This window comes from Pseudophryne corroboree, chromosome 1 (assembly GCF_028390025.1).
Source record: "Pseudophryne corroboree isolate aPseCor3 chromosome 1, aPseCor3.hap2, whole genome shotgun sequence".
NCBI classification, from domain to species: domain Eukaryota; kingdom Metazoa; phylum Chordata; class Amphibia; order Anura; family Myobatrachidae; genus Pseudophryne; species Pseudophryne corroboree.
In genome coordinates this window covers 1,217,921,315-1,217,940,365 of record NC_086444.1, presented here as the reverse complement: position 1 = coordinate 1,217,940,365, position 19,051 = coordinate 1,217,921,315, and the positions used below count along the sequence as shown (strand labels likewise).

General features: G+C 45.2%; 1 protein-coding gene across 1 annotated transcript in view; it reads right to left on the bottom strand.

The window, feature by feature from the left end:
* LOC135051931 (vomeronasal type-2 receptor 26-like) overlaps positions 1-18,712 on the bottom strand; it is a 115,913-nt gene extending 97,201 nt beyond the window's left edge. Inside the window, exons 1-4 of the mRNA XM_063957414.1 lie at positions 18,686-18,712; positions 18,534-18,589; positions 17,341-17,364; positions 16,667-16,958 (exon numbers count right to left, since the gene is read on the bottom strand). Of these exons, the coding sequence (XP_063813484.1) occupies positions 16,667-16,958; positions 17,341-17,364; positions 18,534-18,589; positions 18,686-18,712 (399 nt within the window). The remainder of the gene's footprint in view (positions 1-16,666; positions 16,959-17,340; positions 17,365-18,533; positions 18,590-18,685) is intronic.
* Positions 18,713-19,051: the final 339 nt, after the last annotated feature.

Genomic DNA, 19,051 nt, shown 5'->3' with positions numbered 1-19,051 from the left:
TTCCAGTCAGAGTGACCGTGTCCAGCTTGCCTCCTGGTCTGCTCCAATTGAATTGGTCTGGTTCCAGAACAACCTGGAGCTCCGGTAGTTTCTGCATACTCCTCTCGTGACACCTTGAGTTAGAGGCTCTGCTGAATTTAGCAACAGAGGTCGCATCTTCCGTTTCCATGACGGTGTCGCATTATGCAGCTAGGCTGCAATACTCTAGTTGTACACCTTGAGTAACAACAGTGTGGTATTCTGTTATGCACACCAGTGCCAGCAGGAAAGTACTGGTGTCAGAACTGTTATGCACTCCAGTGTCTGCAGGAATGTACTGGTGTTTGAACTGTTATGCAAAACAGATGGACTCACAGACAAACTGGGGAATATGACATAACGTACACAGAAGGTGATAGGGTAACGAAATACACACAAAGTGAACAGAGAAGCCCAGAGGCTATGGAACTGGGTATCTCCCTTGTATTAGAACTGCTAAGATGGAAAAAGCAAGATGTTGTGTTTTAATACGTAGAGAACCCGAAATGCTGTTGCTAAGGGCAACAGCAAAACCCTAAAGGGTTACCAACGGGTGTGGCAGTAAACTCCTTGGTCAGAGATGGAATGATAGACACAAGGAGAATCTCCACAATCCTAATTCTCACTTGCAGTGCACAGGTTTTAGCTTACTGCCACTAAACTGACCCCTGACACCTAGCACAGTGAGACAGGATTAGACAGGCAAGTCTTAGAATACAGCCGCAAACTTGCTAAGTTCACAGAGTAGTAACAGAACCCCAGCAAGCTAAACGACTGACTCCAGTCTTACTGCTAGGTCTGGATTGGCAGAGTGTAATACCAAATTCCCAGGCCTATTTGCAGTAAGCAACAAACAAATACAAAGCTACACAGTACTGGCTAACTTTCATGAACTGACTAACCAACAAAGATTCAGCAGCATCTGCTTACCCTGAAAAGAGGCCTTATAAAACAGGTGCTGTCCACGCCCCACTCAGACCTCACAGACTGTGAGCACAAAAACCAGCACCGGATCCCCTGCCGTGCACAGAGCCTATAACCACTGCACAGCAAAAGACCCGAACCGGAGTATCAGCTGCGCTCAGGTTACTCCACTAGCACTTGTCTCCCGGTTGCCATGACGATGTGGCAGCACAGGGCAGGAGACCCTAACAGTACCCCCCCTCTGACAAGGGGTCAAAGAACCCCTACCACCGGGTTTATCGGGGAACTGCGAGAAGAAAGAGCGTATCAGTCTGGGGGCATGAAGATCACAACTGCGCACCCACGACCGCTCCTCCGGGCCATACCCCTTCCAGTGCACCAAAAATGACAGCCGACCCCGAACCACCTTGGAGTCAAGAATCCTTTCAACAACAAACTCCCTCTGGCCACGTATCAGAAGAGGGGAAGGTCTTCCACTGGAAGAAGGATTACTAATCGCCCGTTTTAAAAGGGAACAATGAAATGTTTTATTGATACCCAAAGAACGGGGCAGATCTAACTGAAATGCCACCGGATTGATAACCCTGGAGATCTTATAAGGGCCGATGAACCGGGGCCCTAACTTATGAGATGGCTGTCTCAACTTCAAATTCTTGGTAGACAACCAGACGAAGTCTCCTAATTTGAAGCTGCAGGGTCTTTTCCGCTTATCAAAAACCCTTTTGGTCACTAATGACACAGACACAAGGGCTTTCTTCACTTTCCGCCAAATACCTCTAAGGACTGAAACCACAGAGGAACCACCAGGCGTGGAGTCCAGGGGGTCAAAAGAATTGGCCTTAGGATGATGCCCATACACACAAAGGAAGGGAGAGATCCCTGTAGCTGAGTGAGCCGCGTTGTTATAGGCAAACTCCGCCATGGACAGATGAGCAACCCAGTCAGTCTGACACTTGGAGACATAACACCTGAGGAACTGCTCCAAGGACTGGTTCACCCTTTCAGTCTGCCCATTAGACTGCGGATGGTAGCCTGACGACAAGCTGACAGAAATCTGGAGATCGGAACAAAATGCCCTCCAGAATTTGGCCACAAACTGGGATCCGCGGTCAGAGACCACATCAAGTGGCAACCCGTGGAGACGCACAACATGCAGCATAAATAATTCAGACAGGCGTCTGGCTGATGGCAGCCCAACCAGTGGAACGAAGTGCGCCATCTTCGAAAACCTGTCAACGACAACCCAGATGGCTGTCATCCCCGAGGATTTGGGCAAGTCCACCACAAAATCCATTGAAATGTGGGTCCATGGCTTAGATGGGATAGAGAGTGGATGTAATGGACCAACAGGAACCCATCTAGGAGTCTTATTTCGGGCACAGATGTCACATGCCCGAACCAACTGATCCACATCCTTAGCCACCGAGGGCCACCACACCGCCCTAGATAGCAACTCCCGAGTTCTGGCAATACCCGGGTGACCTGCCGACTTCTTGGCATGGAATTCCAGGAATACTCGCTGTCTTAACCTAGGAGGCACAAACAAAAGACCTACCGGAAGGTCTGGAGGTGCCTGCTCCTGTGCTCTAAGGACTAATGATAAGAGGTCCTGGGTAATGCCCACTTTAATACATGATGGGGAAACAATGGGCAACGGCTCCTCGGTGGTCTCCTGGATTGGAGCAAAACTCTGCGAGAGCGCATCAGCCTTGATGTTTTTTGACCCAGGGCGATATGTTATCAAAAAATTAAAGCGAACAAAAAACAAAGCCCATCGTGCCTGCCTGGCATTGAGACGCTTCGCTGACTCTAAATATGCCAGATTCTTATAGTCAGTGAGAATTGAGACCACAAACTTAGCCCCCTCAAGCCAGTGTCTCCACTCCTCGAGTGCATCCTTAATAGCCAACAATTCCCTGTTACCCACGTCATAATTCATCTCGGCAGGCGAAAATTTACGGGAAAAGTAAGCACAGGGATGAAGGCGATTATCAGACACTCCCATCTGAGAAAGCACTGCCCCAATACCCATCTCAGAGGCATCCACCTCCACCACAAAAGGACGCTCTGGATCTGGGTGTCGCAGCACCTTGGCCGAAACAAATGCCCTTTTGAGACGGGCAAAAGCCGCTTAAGCCTCACAAGACCAGTGAGCAACATCCGCCCCTTTCTTAGTGAGTGCCACCAAGGGCGCCACTATAGACGAAAATCCAGCGATAAATCGTCTATAAAAATTCGCAAAGCCCAGGAAACGCTGAAGCGCCTTCAAACTAGTGGGCTGCACCCAATCCAGGACTGCCTGTACCTTGGAACCCTCCATTTGGAAACCTTCTGGGGAGATAATATATCCTAGAAATGCGATTTGCTGAACTTCAAATTCGCACTTCTCCAGCTTCGCCCCAAGCCGGTGGTCTCTGAGTTTCTGGAGGACTAAGCGTACATGCTTCCGATGTTCCTCCAGGGAATGGGAGAAGATTAGGATGTCATCTAAGTATACAACTAAGAATCTATCCAAATATTCCCTGAGCACATCATTCATGAAATCCTGGAAGACTGCCGGGGCATTACAGAGCCCAAAAGGCATCACCAAATATTCATAATGCCCTGAGTGGGTATTAAAGGCAGTCTTCCATTCATCCCCCTCTCTTATTCGGATTAGATTGTACGCACCGCGTAGGTCAATCTTAGAAAAAATGGTGGCAGTACGAAGCTGGTCAAACAAGACCGAAATGAGAGGCAGTGGGTATGAGTTTTTAATCGTGATACGGTTCAATTCCCTGAAGTCGATGCAGGGTCGCAACGAACCGTCCTTTTTACCCACGAAGAAGAACCCCGACCCAACTGGAGACTGTGAAGGTCTGATAAATCCCTTAGCCAAGTTCTCCTGAATGTACTCTGCCATAGCCTGAGTCTCAGGACGTGACAGGGAGTACAACCTGCTCTTGGGAAGCTTAGCATTTGGCAACAAATCAATGGCACAGTCATAGGGGCGATGGGGAGGTAGTACCTCTGCAACTTTTTTGGAGAACACGTCCGCAAAATCTGCATAACACCCTGGCAATCCTGGCAAACTTAGCTGCGAGAGCCTGACTGGAAGGCTCAAGCAACTCCTGAAACAATCTGTACCCCAACTAAGAATCTCCCCAGAGACCCTGTCAAATTGAGGATTGTGGGCCCTTAACCAGGGTAACCCCAACACCAATGGGGCAAAAGTACAGACAGTCACATAAAAGGACAATTTTTCAGAGTGTGTGGCTCCAATAAACAAAGAAATCTGGCTAGTGCAAGAGGTAATTTTGCCTTGGGATAATGGTTCCCCGTTTAACCCACAAATCTCAATTTCCGATGCCAAGGGTACTAAGGGAACAGAGTGTTTCAGGGCGAATTGGCGGTCCATAAAAACCCCGTCGGCCCCACTGTCCACAAAGGCCTCAGTCTTGACAGTTTGACCGAGGATCTTCAAGGTCACCGGAATGATAAAAGTCTTCTTGGGAAATTCTGACTTCTGGCCTGACAGGAAATTTCCCATCACCCTCAGGCCCTGAAGTTTTCCGGCTTTTCTGGGCATGATACTACCACATGACCTTTATTCCCACAGTACAAACACAACCCCTGCTGTCTCCTCCGCGTCTTCTCTTGCGAGGAGAGGCGGGTAGCCCCAATCTGCATAGGCTCCTCAGAAAATTCCTCAGAGTCTGAGGTTCCTTTGGGAAGGAAGGAAATCTCAGTCTCCCTTTCAAGCCTACGCTCTCTCAGCCGTCTATCCACCCGGATGGATAACTGCATGAGCTGATCCAAGCTATCAGGCAAGGGATATTGTACCAGTTGGTCCTTTATCTGGTTAGAAAGACCTCTTCGGTACTGGTGTCTCAGGGCTGGGTCATTCCACTGGGTATCATGGGCCAACCTCCGAAACTCCGTACAGTAAACCTCAACTGGCCTTCGCCCTTGCTTAAGGATCGAAATCTGAGCCTCGGCTGAGGCCGTCTTGTCAGGGTCATCATACAACATGCCCAGTGCCGTAAAAAAAGCATCAACACTTTTAAGCGATGGACAGTCAGGCTGCAACCCATATGCCCAGACCTGTGGGTCTCCTTGTAGCAAGGAAATCACTATGCCCACCCGCTGAATCTCCGACCCAGAAGACTGAGGCCTAAGCCGGAAGTATAGCTTGCAGCTCTCCTTGAAACAAAAGAACTGCGAGCGATCTCCAGAAAAACGATCCGGGAGATTTACTTTCGGCTCCTTAACCCCTGCAGGTGCTGCTGCTGCGGGAGCTCCGCCAGCAGCCTGGGAGGTGTGCATTTTAATGGACAAATCATTAAATTGTCGAGTCAGGACCTGCACCTGATTGACCACCTGTTGCAACGTATTTTGAGGGGTATGCTCCATATTCCCACAAAATTTCAACAGGAGTATTAGGCTGCTGAATATGTTATGCACACCAGTGCCAGCAGGAAAGTACTGGTGTCAGAACTGTTATGCACTCCAGTGTCTGCAGGAATGTACTGGTGTTTGAACTGTTATGCAAAACAGATGGACTCACAGACAAACTGGGGAATATGACGTAACGTACACAGAAGGTGATAGGGTAACAAAATACACACAAAGTGAACAGAGAAGCCCAGAGGCTAAGGAACTGGGTATCTCCCTTGTATTAGAACTGCTAAAATGGAAAAAGCAAGATGTTGTGTTTTAATACGTAGAGAACCCGAAATGCTGTTGCTAAGGGCAACAGCAAAACCCTAAAGGGTTACCAACGGGTGTGGCAGTAAACTCCTTGGTCAGAGATGGAATGATAGACACAAGGAGAATCTCCACAATCCTAATTCTCACTTGCAGTGCACAGGTTTTAGCTTACTGCCACTAAACTGACCCCTGACACCTAGCACAGTGAGACAGGATTAGACAGGCAAGTCTTAGAATACAGCCGCAAACTTGCTAAGTTCACAGAGAAGTAACAGAACCCCAGCAAGCTAAACGACTGACTCCAGTCTTACTGCTAGGTCTGGATTGGCAGAGTGTAATACCAAATTCCCAGGCCTATTTGCAGTAAGCAACAAACAAATACAAAGCTACACAGTACTGGCTAACTTTCATGAACTGACTAACCAACAAAGATTCAGCAGCATCTGCTTACCCTGAAAAGAGGCCTTATAAAACAGGTGCTGTCCACGCCCCACTCAGACCTCACGGACTGTGAGCACAAAAACCAGCACCGGATCCCCTGCCGTGCACAGAGCCTATAACCACTGCACAGCAAAAGACCCGAACCGGAGTATCAGCTGCGCTCAGGTTACTCCACTAGCACTTGTCTCCCGGTTGCCATGACGACGTGGCAGCACAGGGCAGGAGACCCTAACATATTCTTCGGTTCCGCCAGTTGTCTTGGTTTCTGTGCTTGGGTTTTGGTGGCCACGCCGCACATAATCTGTTTATTGTTTTCTCTGTATTTTCACCCGGTTGTAGTCACGCTAGTCTTAGTTAGCATTCCTCTTATTCTCTCTCAGTCTCAGTTGGTTCCTTGTTCCCTTGTAAAACCTGGGAGCATCGGAGTCTGGGCAGACCTTATTCACTTATTCAAACTCTCCTTTTCAAACCGACTACTGGGAGGAATAACAGAGGCAGTGGTTAGAGTAAGTGTAGCTGCGAATATCCATTTCCAGCCACAACTCCACATGGGAGTAATGTAACTCCTCAGTTGCCACCCACCCTCCAGAGTTCCAGATACTCAGTTAATAACAGTTGGCAGTTGGTGCAGTGCAGTGCCAGATACACACAAAGACCCCAGTAGTGCAGTTCCAGATACAGGTTTGCCCCTGGTGGTGCCAGATTCACATATGCCCCAAGTAATGCAGTGTCAGATACACATATGCCTCCAAAGGGGCATATGCACATAATGACCCCAGTATTGCAGTGCCAGATACACATACACCCCCAGAAGTGCCAGATACACATATGCTGCCAGTATTGCACTGCCAGATACATGTATGCCCCCATCACTGCCAGATACACATAACAACCCTAGTAGAGTTTGAGATACACATAATAACCCCAGTAGTGCAGTGCTAGATACACGTATGCCCCCAGCAGTGCCAGATACACATACAGTATACCTACAATATTGCCAGATATACATATGCTCCCAGTAGTGCAGTGCTAGATACACATATGCCCCCAATAGTCCCAGATACATATATGCCCCTACAGTGTCAGATACACATATGGCCCCACAGTGCCAGATACACATATGCCCCCAGTAGTACAGTGCCACACACCACAAGATATATGTCATGCAGTTTGGTAGAAGCAGTTTTAACAAAAATACAAGTGTAGTTGCAATAAAGTACTTTGATCCACAACAATGGACAATATATGGATGAGGCTGCACCTATTACTGTGGCGGTCACTCCAAAATTTTGTATATATAAAATAGAAAAATAAAAACATATATATATATATATATATATATATATAAAAGAAAGAAAGAAAGGGAAAAAACTGCAAAAAGAAAGAAGAATAGTCACTGATTAAGAGTAAGAGAAAGAGGAAAGGGAGGGGGAGGGAAATACAAATGGGGTTAAACGGAGGCCAGGAATAGGGAGAGCTTGAGATTGAAACCACAGAGACCAAATCATGTGATATTTACCAGTTGTGTTATTTTGTAACTGGTAATATGTTCCATAGAAGCAATAAAATACATTTTTGCCACTAGGGCTGCCATTGATAGTGAGCGGTGGTTCTTCCAGTGATTAGCTAATAGGGAGTGAGCGGCTTTACAAATTAATTAATTTATCCTGGGCTTTGGAGATGTCAGAAAAAGGGGGCATTCTGTATAGCTGTTATAGGTTCTAAAGCAACATCAATGCCAAGGGCTTGATGGACCACTTGGTGAATTTGTTCCAAAATAAACAAATATAGGGACAGGTCCACCAAATATGGTAAAATGTGCCCACCTCCTACATTTGTCAGATTCTGTAGGGAAAATAGAATGGAGCTTGGCAGGGACAAAGTAGCAGCGAGTATAAACTTTGTAGCATGTTTCTCGAATTGCAATGCTAATAGGAGCTTTAGCTGTATGTAATGTAGTTTATTCCCAGCGATCATCATCCAAGGGTCCAGTAAGGTCCGATTCTCATGCTAATTCATGTGGTTCACGCTGAGGGTGAACTGGAGTCAGGATGGAGTTTTACATTTCTGAGATATTCCCCTTCCTTCCAATTGAGTACAAGCATAGATGTTCAGATGAAGATGGCAAACGCAACGAAGAAGATTTAGATTGAGATCGGATAAAACAAATGATTTTGCTGTATTGGAACAGACATGTAGAAGATAAACTAAAACGTGTTTGAAGATCCACAAAGGAGGACGAGGCATATTTACCTTTAACATTAATAAATCGCTCTATACCGCAGTAACGCCAAGAGCCAGCCTATCTGTTATCGCAGCCCGGAGGGAACCGGGGGTGATCCCAGATTGGCACCAGCAGAGACGGATAAGTGGAGAGATTGAAGGAAATGCATGATTTATCCCATAAATGAAGAGTAAAATTGATAGTGGGGACCGAGTATGCCGAGGCTTGTCTACAATTCCTAGGGAGCCATACCAATGTCCCAATCACATTGCAGTGAAACAAGGAATTTTCAATGTCCACCCTCTTTTTAGATCTCAGAGTAGAGTGTCAGGAAACTATATGATTAAGATTACAGGCAATGTAGTAGTAGTGCAAAATAGGGAGCCCCAGACCACCTGAGATCTCACCTTTGCTGAGGATCAAGCATCTAACATGGGGTTTATGACCTGCCCAAACAAAGCAATTGCAAGACTTTTTCAGGGAGGCCAAAGTTGCATGAGACACTGGGATTGGGAAAGTTGGAAACAGATATAATAAATGGGGAAGGAAGTCCATTTTAAGAATGTTTATCCTACCTAACATATGATTCCAGCAGTCAAGAACCTGTGACAAATTCCTAATCAAGGGAACAAAATTAGCTTGGTAAAGGGAGGAGTAGGTCTTTGTGATATACACCCAAAATATTTAATGGCAGATGGTATCCATAGGAATGGGAACATGGAAGTTACTGTTGACTGTAATTGAGAGGAGACATGTAGGGCACGAGCTTCTGATTTGGAGTGATGTATTTTATACCCATTACAGGAGCCATAAAGGGCAACCTCCCTTTGGAGCTTAGGTAGGGAGATCAAAGGGTATGAAATTGTTGTCAAAGTCGAAAAATATCATGATGCATATGCCTTGAACTAACCACTCATGCACACGCGCGCTGCTCGTGCACCTGTTCCCCCGTGCGTACACATACCCGCAGGTTGCGTAGGGGACGCTCCAGCATCTCGTACGCATAAGATGTGTATTTATGGCGGAGTTTGTGAACGTGTAGCATGCGACTCGATTGTAGCATATTTAACCCATATAGTGCATTTTGTAGTTAATATTCCCCTAGACCATGTCAGCGAGTATGATTAGTTTAAACTATTCCTGGACAGAGAGTTTCCTCTTTGCATGATAGGAAGGGTCAGATAAAGGTTGAAAGGTGGTGTCTAGTATCCAGCTGTAGGGTATTTTAAGGGTAATATTCCGATGTTAGTTAGTAAAGGATCGCTCGCTCCTGCGTATAGTTTTGTACAAAAGTAGATTATGAACATTAACTGTATTTGCTATAAATTACACATGCAGCGGGAATCCTGAGGATACCTCCCACCAGAGCAGTTGGGGAAAGACACAGCCCACCTGTTCAAATCCACCTATGACCTTTGCTGTAATGTAGAGACACATCCCTGTGTCCAATGAACAATGAGATTACAGATATCATTGTATTGTGAATGTATGTTGTGTATATAAAGATCACTGTTGCCTGGACAGCCTCTTGTCTCTGAAAGCTTTCTACCTGAATAGCTGAGGACTGGATTCCAGGTCGCACTTGCGAAAGATTTCCCACGTATGTATATTTCTCTGTAGCTATTGTTCATTTTATTCTCCGTTATTATGTTACATTTCTGTGTTAGCTTGTAGTGTATAACTTATACTGTTTTCCCTTTTTTTCTCTGAATAATCCACGGCGGTGTTAGAGCTGCTGTGGTTTTAACCAAACCCAGTGTTGTGTTTTCACTTTTCTGCAAAGAGCTTTCTTAGCGTCTCAATCGCTCAAACAGCATACACATTGTTAAGGTTTTTAGGCGTTACATCACTGTAGTATTTGACTTCTGAGGTTTAGAGTATTATCATATTTGTTTTTTGTAAGGATTAGCTGAGAAGGCAATACCTGCAACGAATGGGGGCCAGTTGCTCAAATAAGGGACGATCAACAAGCGTTCACGTTGATATTGTTCCGCAGCCCAAAGGGTCAGCGAGGTACATAATGTGTGAAAAATATGGATCACACGCAGAGGTCTTATGCAATGAGTGGGAACGTATGACTGTGAACGATAGGGAACCGTTCCCTAGGGTGGGCAGTTTTAATCCTGAGTTGTTGCAAAATTTAAGGAGAAGGATATGTCTGTTAAAATCAGGAAAGCAAAGGATTAGACATTATGATTATTTACAGTTATGGCAACAGGAGGGTGAGCTACAACGGGTTTAGCTCAAGCAGCTGGTTCCAACCCTAGCAGAAAACTGATAGCAACAGCACCACCACCACCATACATAACAGGAGAGAAAATGGCTACAGAGAATGGTATACTGGTATACGATAAAAGTGCACTTAATAAATGTATTAATGGTGATAAGAGTAAAGTAGATAAGTGTATTGATGCTAATGCTAACCCGTGCAAGTTGTATCCCATCTTAAACTTCCCTCAGGACTGCGACCAGGAAGATGAGCCCACCACGATATCGGCACTCTCTCTAGCAGCCACCATACAAGATACTACAGTGGGCACGGCCCAACCAGTAAGAGCAGTAGCGAAGGCCCCTAGTGGAGGGACAGGTGAGGCCGTGTCCACAGGTAAGTATGGTACCATACATTATGCAGAAACAATTACACCTCACATTGTAGAATCAACCCAGAGTGATATAATTGAACTTAATCCTGCCAGGATGATTGCAGTCCCAAATGGAAAGACTGACGCTCTGGGAGTCACTCCCGTCAGTAATAATGCAATGCATTGCCCCTGGTCCCAGACAGAATTAAGGACAATTATGTCTGAATTTACCGATCCTAGGAAAGATCGAGCCGCATGTCAAAGGTTTATTAAAGAACTAGATAACCCTGCCGAACCCAATAACAAAGATTGGCGGACAGTGCTGCTTGCATGTTTGCCCTCTACTATTGATCCTGTAAAATTTATTACTGATTGTAGGTTAGATGAAGAGGTACCCCTCACTGATTAATACAGTCAGGAGAATGTTAAATAGATCAATCTGCAGTTAGGAGTATATTTCCCAACTGTTGTTAAGTGGAACAAAATTTTATCCATTAGACAAAAAGAAGGTGAAACTGCTTCTGACTATTTCCATCGAGCATTAGAGGAAATGGCTAGATACACTGAGATTGTAGACATTGAGGAAAGTGTGCATCATAGGGAGGTAGTGGTGTTCGTATTAATGGACGGTTTAAAGAAAGTGTTGAGAACAAGGGTACAGACCACTCAACCTAACTGGAGAGGTATCTCGGTGGCTGCATTAAGAGAGTCCGCTGTCGGGCATGATTGGAACATCGTTAGACACAGGGAGTCACAAGGGGATAAGCTGATGACAGTAAGTATACAGGCCCTTACAACCAGGCCTCATTAGCCCAAGCCCCAGACCCCTGATGGTAAGTCGTATGTGGTAAGATGTTTTAGCTGTCAGAGGGAAGGACATTACGCACGGAACTGCAACTCTGGAGACTCACATAAGGTATATTGACCTCCTAGACAAGAAAACGACCAAAGTTATGACACACTTAATTGGAATCAGGGATCGTATAGGAAAATGTTTTGGCCACACCTGAAGTTTACAGCCAGTTAAATTAATTGCGAGCCTTAGAAGTAAACCTGAGGTCACAGTTGATGTAGTGGGTAGATCATTTCTTGTGGATACATGGGTGGCCAGGTAAACTCTGATTTATCTTCAAATGTTTCCTCTTCATCTCTGACGTTCACCAGCAGAACTATAGCTCAAACGCCATATGTCTACTTGGTCTTTCCAGAGGTCTGCCCAGCCCCAGTATATCTTACCAGCATCATTGTGCCTGGCCATGCACAGAGGGTGGAGAGTGGAAATACTGGTGGGGGAGACTGTGCAGAGATACCGATAGACATGTTGGTGTGACAGCCTGATGGTGAACGGAAATCTGACAATTTTTCTCTCTTTTCTATTATTCTCTCTCTTTTTGTTTTTTCATGTTCTACGGATGGTATGTCACACAACAGTTAAACAAATGGTAATGCAAGATTTATGCTCCTTAAAGAAAGGTCGCTGATTCGGAAAGAATATCGTATCACTGGAGTGCCGGTTTTGGGAGGACTGGGAGACAGCACTGTTGAGACGGCATCTGAGCACAGAGAACAAAAAGACTAGAGGCGGTTATCGCACCAGTTTTCTTTCCCTTCTAATTATTTTCTTTACCCCCATTACCACTCTTTCTTTCTCCTCCTGCAAGATGGACTAGCACCAAGAGACTGCATCCCGGGTTTTCCTGTTGACCCTGTTGTTGACCAGAGCAGTCTATTTCGGTGAGAGTACGAGAGAGGTCGAGGAAGGATCTGGAATGAGTTCTGATGACAAGGATGGATTCGTAGAATGGAGATGTGAGCATTTTTGAGGGGTATTGAGGCCCTTGACATTGATTGATAAACAAGTTAAAGGCATCGTATAAGATTATGGAATGATCACCTCGACAAATAAGATTAAAAATAAATCAATAAATAAAAATAATAATAATACATTTTGTTTTTCATCGCTTGGACCCTGTCTGTAAGAGGGGTTGGGGGAGCAGATACGGTTGGGAGGGGGTGGAAGCAGAGAGGATGAAGAGAAGAAATAGGCAGGAACAAAATAAAGAGTAGTAATGAAACCAAAACTAGTGTTAAGGGAGGAAAAAGAGAAAGTGAAGGATGAATAAGTAGTCGGAAATTCCCCAGAAGACCAGGTTATTGACTACAAAGGTTGCGCTCTACAGGAAAGAGAGCTCACTGGTGGGAATAAATGCAGTCAAGATTTACAGGCTTCCAAAGTAGCCCTAGTAGGAGATGAAAGCAAACATCCCTGGTATTGGGGGTGGAGTGGCTAGCGGATACAAGATCGCTCCCCACTGAGATCTACAGGTAAGAATATGTAAAAAAAAATCTCAATGTTAAGTAACAATCAAGTCCAGACAATTAAAGAAACACAGGAAATTTTAAAGAAGATAAAACTACAGTAAAATAGAAACCAATAAAGCAACCATGTGTACCCCCTAAAACATGTACTGTTGACAGCAATAGTTAGTATAGTGTTTCAACCAAAAATAGAAGTCAGACGTGCTTAGGGTCAACAGCTTAAGAACAACCTATAAAACAGTACAGCAGATACAGAGGTTGGCCTAGAAAAAAAAACATCATAGAAACACGGCCTTAGCTGTGATAGAAGGTAAGTAACTGTGTAGTAAGGACAAGTAAAACACACCTATAACTGTGTAATATCAAATAAGTTATAGGATATAAAAGACATCAGCAAGTAAAATATAATGAAAAAACAATGAAAAAACTAGGCGGCGTTTCTTGAGCAAGTAACCTAGTCAGGAACTGTTTAGGAAGGTGAGGAGGCACCAGATCCGCCAAAGACCTGATGGATAATGCCAGGTGGAGTTTCCTGAGCAGCTTGTTCCCTTCCTCTATGGAATGGACAGAGTGAAGGTGCCCATAAGCAGTCACCAAAAGGTGAAAGGGGAATCGCCACCTATATTTTAAAGCCATTGTCTCAGAGCACGGTAGTAATTGCCCGAAGCTAACTCTCTTGGCCATGGTTTCTGGCGCAAGATCCTGGAAAAATCTATATCTGAGAGCACTCGAATAAGAAAGAAGTGGCCCTTCTGCTGGCATTAGACGAGAATGAAGTCTTGAGATCCAAATCATAGCTTGAACAGATTGGATAACTTATTTCGTGGAAGGAGCCGACATAGGATCCATGGTAGGATTAAATGCGGAAATGTTGGGCGAAGAAGCTAAAGCCGGTGAGAGATGTCTTGCAAATCTGTTTTTTTGTTTTTTTTTGTTCTAGTTTACGTTCTGCTCATAATGGTGGTCATTCCGAGTTGTTCGCTCGCAAGCTGATTTTAGCAGATTTGCTCACGCTAAGCCGCCGCCTACTGGGAGTGAATCTTAGCACCTTAAAATTGTGAACAAACGATTCTCAAAATTGCGATTACACACCTCGTAGCAGTTTCTGAGTAGCTCCAGACTTACTCGGTATCTGCGATCAGTTCAGTGCTTGTCATTCCTGGTTTGACGTCACAAACACACCCAGCGTTCGCCCAGACACTCCTCCATTTCTCCGGCCACTCCTGCGTTTTTTCCGGAAACGGTAGCGTTTTTTCCCACACGCCCATAAAACGGCCTGTTTCCGCCCAGTAACACCCATTTCCTGTCAATCACATTACGATCGGCAGAACGATGAAAAAGCCGTGAGTAAAATACCTAACTTCTTAGCAAATTTACTTGGCGCAGTCGCAGTGCGAACATTGCACATGCGCACTAAGCGGAAAATCGCTGCGATGCGAAGATTTTTACCGAGCAAACAACTCGGAATGAGGGCCAATATCTTTATAGACGGGAATGATGCAGAAGGATATAGATGCAGAGAAAGATCAAATAAACATGTCACAGGGAGCGGTAAATTGTAAATTATCTCATCATAGGGGACATGGATCCTAAAGGCAGATACTAGTGGAGATGACACTGTTTTGAGGCATAAAACACAAGAAACAATTGGAGCAGCTCAGTGGGTGCAGGGTGATCCCTTGCAGCAGGGGGACACTGCTATCTTTCAGAGGATAGAAATGCAGAGCACATACCTGCAATAAATCCAAATTGGCCCCTGTCCCTGGTGAGCCTTAGGAAAACTCTTTCAAGCTAGTCTCACAGTAATCCAGGCAGGGTACACTTTGTGGCGAATAGCACACCAGCCAGGAAGATAGGGTGACAGGCCGAGACGTTGAGCATTCAGGCAGGTTCCAAGAATGGGGTAGTGAGGTGCACGCAGCCGGGATGCCTCGGGCTGAGCACTAAGCACCGTAGGTTAACACAGCTGATTAGCGCTGCAGTGCCGTACAGGAACAAGCCAAGTGGATGTGGAGAAGCAGCGAATGTGCATTTCCCTCTTTTCCAGGAAACGGCTGAGATTGGCAGCACAGCAGAATCACAGGACAGGACACCAGCAGCAGGAGGATTCCAGGGTGAAAACTGCTGGGCAGGCCACGGACTGCAAGTAATTAAAGGCGGTGGATGAGTGAGCAGGTCTCAGGATCCGGCCACATGTGTAGATGTCGCCGGCTTGGGTTCTAAATTGAGATCCCAGCTGATGAGGCAGGAGGCTGCTAGCCACGAGGAGGCACAAAGTCTCCCCCGGCTCCACAACTCTCACTGCCCAGCATGGACTAGCCCTGTAGAAGTAGCGTTAGAGTGGAATAGGACCTCAAAATAAACACATTTGCGATTTTAAGGGTGCCAAAGTGGGAGCTCTAGCACTTCACGTCCTGTTCAGTAGACATTCAGGCCACGCCCTCATGCCTAATTAATTTTAAACAAAGAGAGGGTGCAATAAAATGTCATTATTATATTGGAGGCACAGAATGTTTTTAAATATTATTTGCAACACTTCCAAAAGGAGGGAGGATTAGCAACTTTCCTAAACTGCATATGATTTAGATGTTTATAAACTACACCACATCTTAGTAAGCTTCAGGTCTAACTCTCCAAACCACTGGATAATAAATCCAGCAGTATGGATGACAGAACTGCTGGTGACATGTCGAGGTTTCAACTACAGTCAGAACAACAGAATGAAATATTTACCATCATGAGTTTTATGATGTACGTACTAATTGATCATTTAACCTGGGGATTTCCATTGTAAAGATCATATGTTTCACGTTTCCTTACAATCATAACCAACCATGGCTGGATACAAGGCTGCTGTAAAATGGACAGATGGATTTATACATAATGACACATGAGAGTGGGCCCAGATTCCACCTTTTTAGGTCCCAGCATAAGGATGATGGTTACGGGGAGCAATGCATACACATGAAGATGGAAAACTACTGTCATACAGTAGATGCGTGGATACAGGTTGTCTTCAGTATGCCAGCGGTCGGGCTCCCGGCGACCAGCATACCGGTGCCGGGAGCCCGACAGCCGGCATACTGACACTTATTCTCCCTCGTGGGGTCCACGAACCCCCTGGATGGAGAAAAAAATAGTGTGCCACCGTGCCCGTAGCATGGCGAGCGCAGCGAGCCCACAAGGGGCTCATTTGCACTCACCACACTGTCGGTAAGCCGGCGCCGGTATGCTGGTCGCCGGGAGGCCGGCCGCCGGCTGATCGTAGTGAACCCGTGGATACTTGGGTGGATATTCGCATTAGCTTACAGTACATGTGTCCCACTCAGAATCAAGACTTCTTACTGTAAACTTCCTCATAATTACTAGGTAATTGTCATCTAGTGGTAGATCACATATTGTGAGGATAAAATGAAGGTGAGTCTTATCTCCTGTATGTTACAGAAAAATATTGATAACAATTACATACCTGTGTATATCCTAGCACATTCAGCAACTGTGCCATTGGAAGTGTAGTGTCAGAGTGGATATCTCCAATAAATCCGGCCACCTTACCCTGTTCCATGCATGCGTAATTCGGAGCTGCCAGCTTGGGCCCAGACAGTATCTGCAGAACATCTTTAATAACTTTCTTTGTATATTTACAAGAATCGTACACGCGATATCCCAGAGAAACATTGGGCAGAATCTCCGGGTTACTGTTAATATCATCAATGGCCAATATAAAAGCCTGGAGCTGCTGATATTCTCTCACATGTACACTGTGAAAATAACATATATCCTAATTATTTTAATAAACAATGCAACTGTTTAATACAGTTTTATTGTCATCAATAAAAGACATTTCACAGATGAAATTCCTTTTTGCAAATACAGCAATTATCGTACAATAGCAATACCATTCAAAATAAAAAACAAACATACAAATCAGGTATGCAACAATCAAACTACTGATAGGAGGAAACTGTCGTGTAAACGACTGATATGTGCCTTCAAAGGTAATTTATCACTGGCTAGAGTCTAATAAAATATTTCTACTTCTCTCCTGAATTCTAGATTTTTAAAAGTCATGAATGGTTGGCAACCGCAATCCAATGATCTTACCGGTGGTCCTAACCATGCGTTCCAAAGCAGTCCACTTACCTGAAGTGCAGCTGCCATACCAGACTATAATTTTAAAAGACAAAATGCTCTCAATAGAGTATCTATAAAAGTTTAGCATAGTCAATTTGCTAACCCCGCAGCCTTCAGATGCCTCAAAAAGAAGAAACGGTGCTGAGATTTCTTCATTAGACATAGTGGGGTATATTTACTAAGGTCCCGAATTTGACCGAGATGCCGTTTTTTCTTCAAAGTGTCATCTCGGGAATTTATTAAACTCAAATCATGGCAGTGATGAGGCAATTCGTATTTTTTTGGAAGTCCTTGTAAAAAATTACGAATCAATACACCATCGGTCAAATATGCCAGCAAATTGGTAGATCTCGGTAATTTACAAAAAAGTGCAAATCACAAAATAACCAAACACTGCTGTGAAAAATTACAATTCGTAATAAAGTGCTAAAAAAAAACAGACCTGCTTTTTTTTTACCGTGATTGGTTAGGCATGCACGGATCTATGAGATCCGTGCATGTATATCAGTGGGAAGGGGTGAGAAAGTGTTTTTTTGTGTTTTTTTTAATTGTGTGGGGTCCCCCCTCCTAAGCCTAACCAGCCTTGGGCTCTTTGAGCCGGTCCTGGTTGAAAAAATATGGGGAAAAAATTGACAGGGGTTGCCCCATATTTAATCAACCAGCAACCGGGCTCTGCACCTGGTCCTGGTTTAAAAAATATGGGGGACAAAAAGCGTAGGGGTCCCCCGTATTTTTGAAACCAGCACCGGGCTCCACTAGCTGGACAGATAATGCCACAGCGGGGGGTCACTTTTATACAGTGCCCTGCGGCCGTGGTATTAAATACCCAACTAGTAACCCCTGGCCGGGGTACCTTGGGGGAGTGGGGACCACTTCAATCAAGGAGTCCCCCCCAGCCACCCAAGGGCCAGGGGTGAAGCCCGAGGTTGTCCCCCCCCCCCCCATCCAATGGCTGCGGATGGGGGGCTGATAGCCTTTGTTAAAAGTGTTGGATATTGTTTTTAGTAGCAGTACTACAAGGCCCAGCAAGCCTCCCCTGCAAGCTGGTACTTGGAGAACCAGAAGTACCAGCATGCGGTGGAAAAACGGGCCCGTTGGTACCTGTAGTACTACTACTAAAAAAATACCCCAATAAAGACATAACACACACACCTTGACAGTATAACTTTAATATATACATCCACACCTCCATATACACATACTTAGCTATGTTCCCATGCAGGTTGGTCCTCTTCTCCATGTAGAATCCATGGTGTACCTGTTGAAAAAATTATACTCACAAAATCCATGGTAGAAGGCTCCTCGTGTAATACATTTGTAATCCACGTACTTGTCAAAATAAAAATACGGATACCCGACCTCGAACTGAAAGGGGCCCCATGTTTTCACATGGGACCCCTTTCCCCGAATGCCAGGAACCCCCTCTGACTTAAGTCCAAGAAGGTTCCATCAGCCAATCAGGGAGCGCCACGTTGTGGCACCCTCCTGATTGGCTGTGTGCTCCTGTAGTGTATGACAGGCAGCACACGGCAGTGTTACAATGTAACGCCTATTCGCTCCATTGTAACCAATGGTGGGAACTTTTAGCTTAACGGTAAGGTTACTCTCGGCCAACCGCTGACCGCATGCGGGGATAAAGGAATAAAAAAGTTAGTATTGGGTTTATGCTACAGGCCACATTGTATTAATGTGTCTGAGGAGGAATTGTTACTGAAGCAAA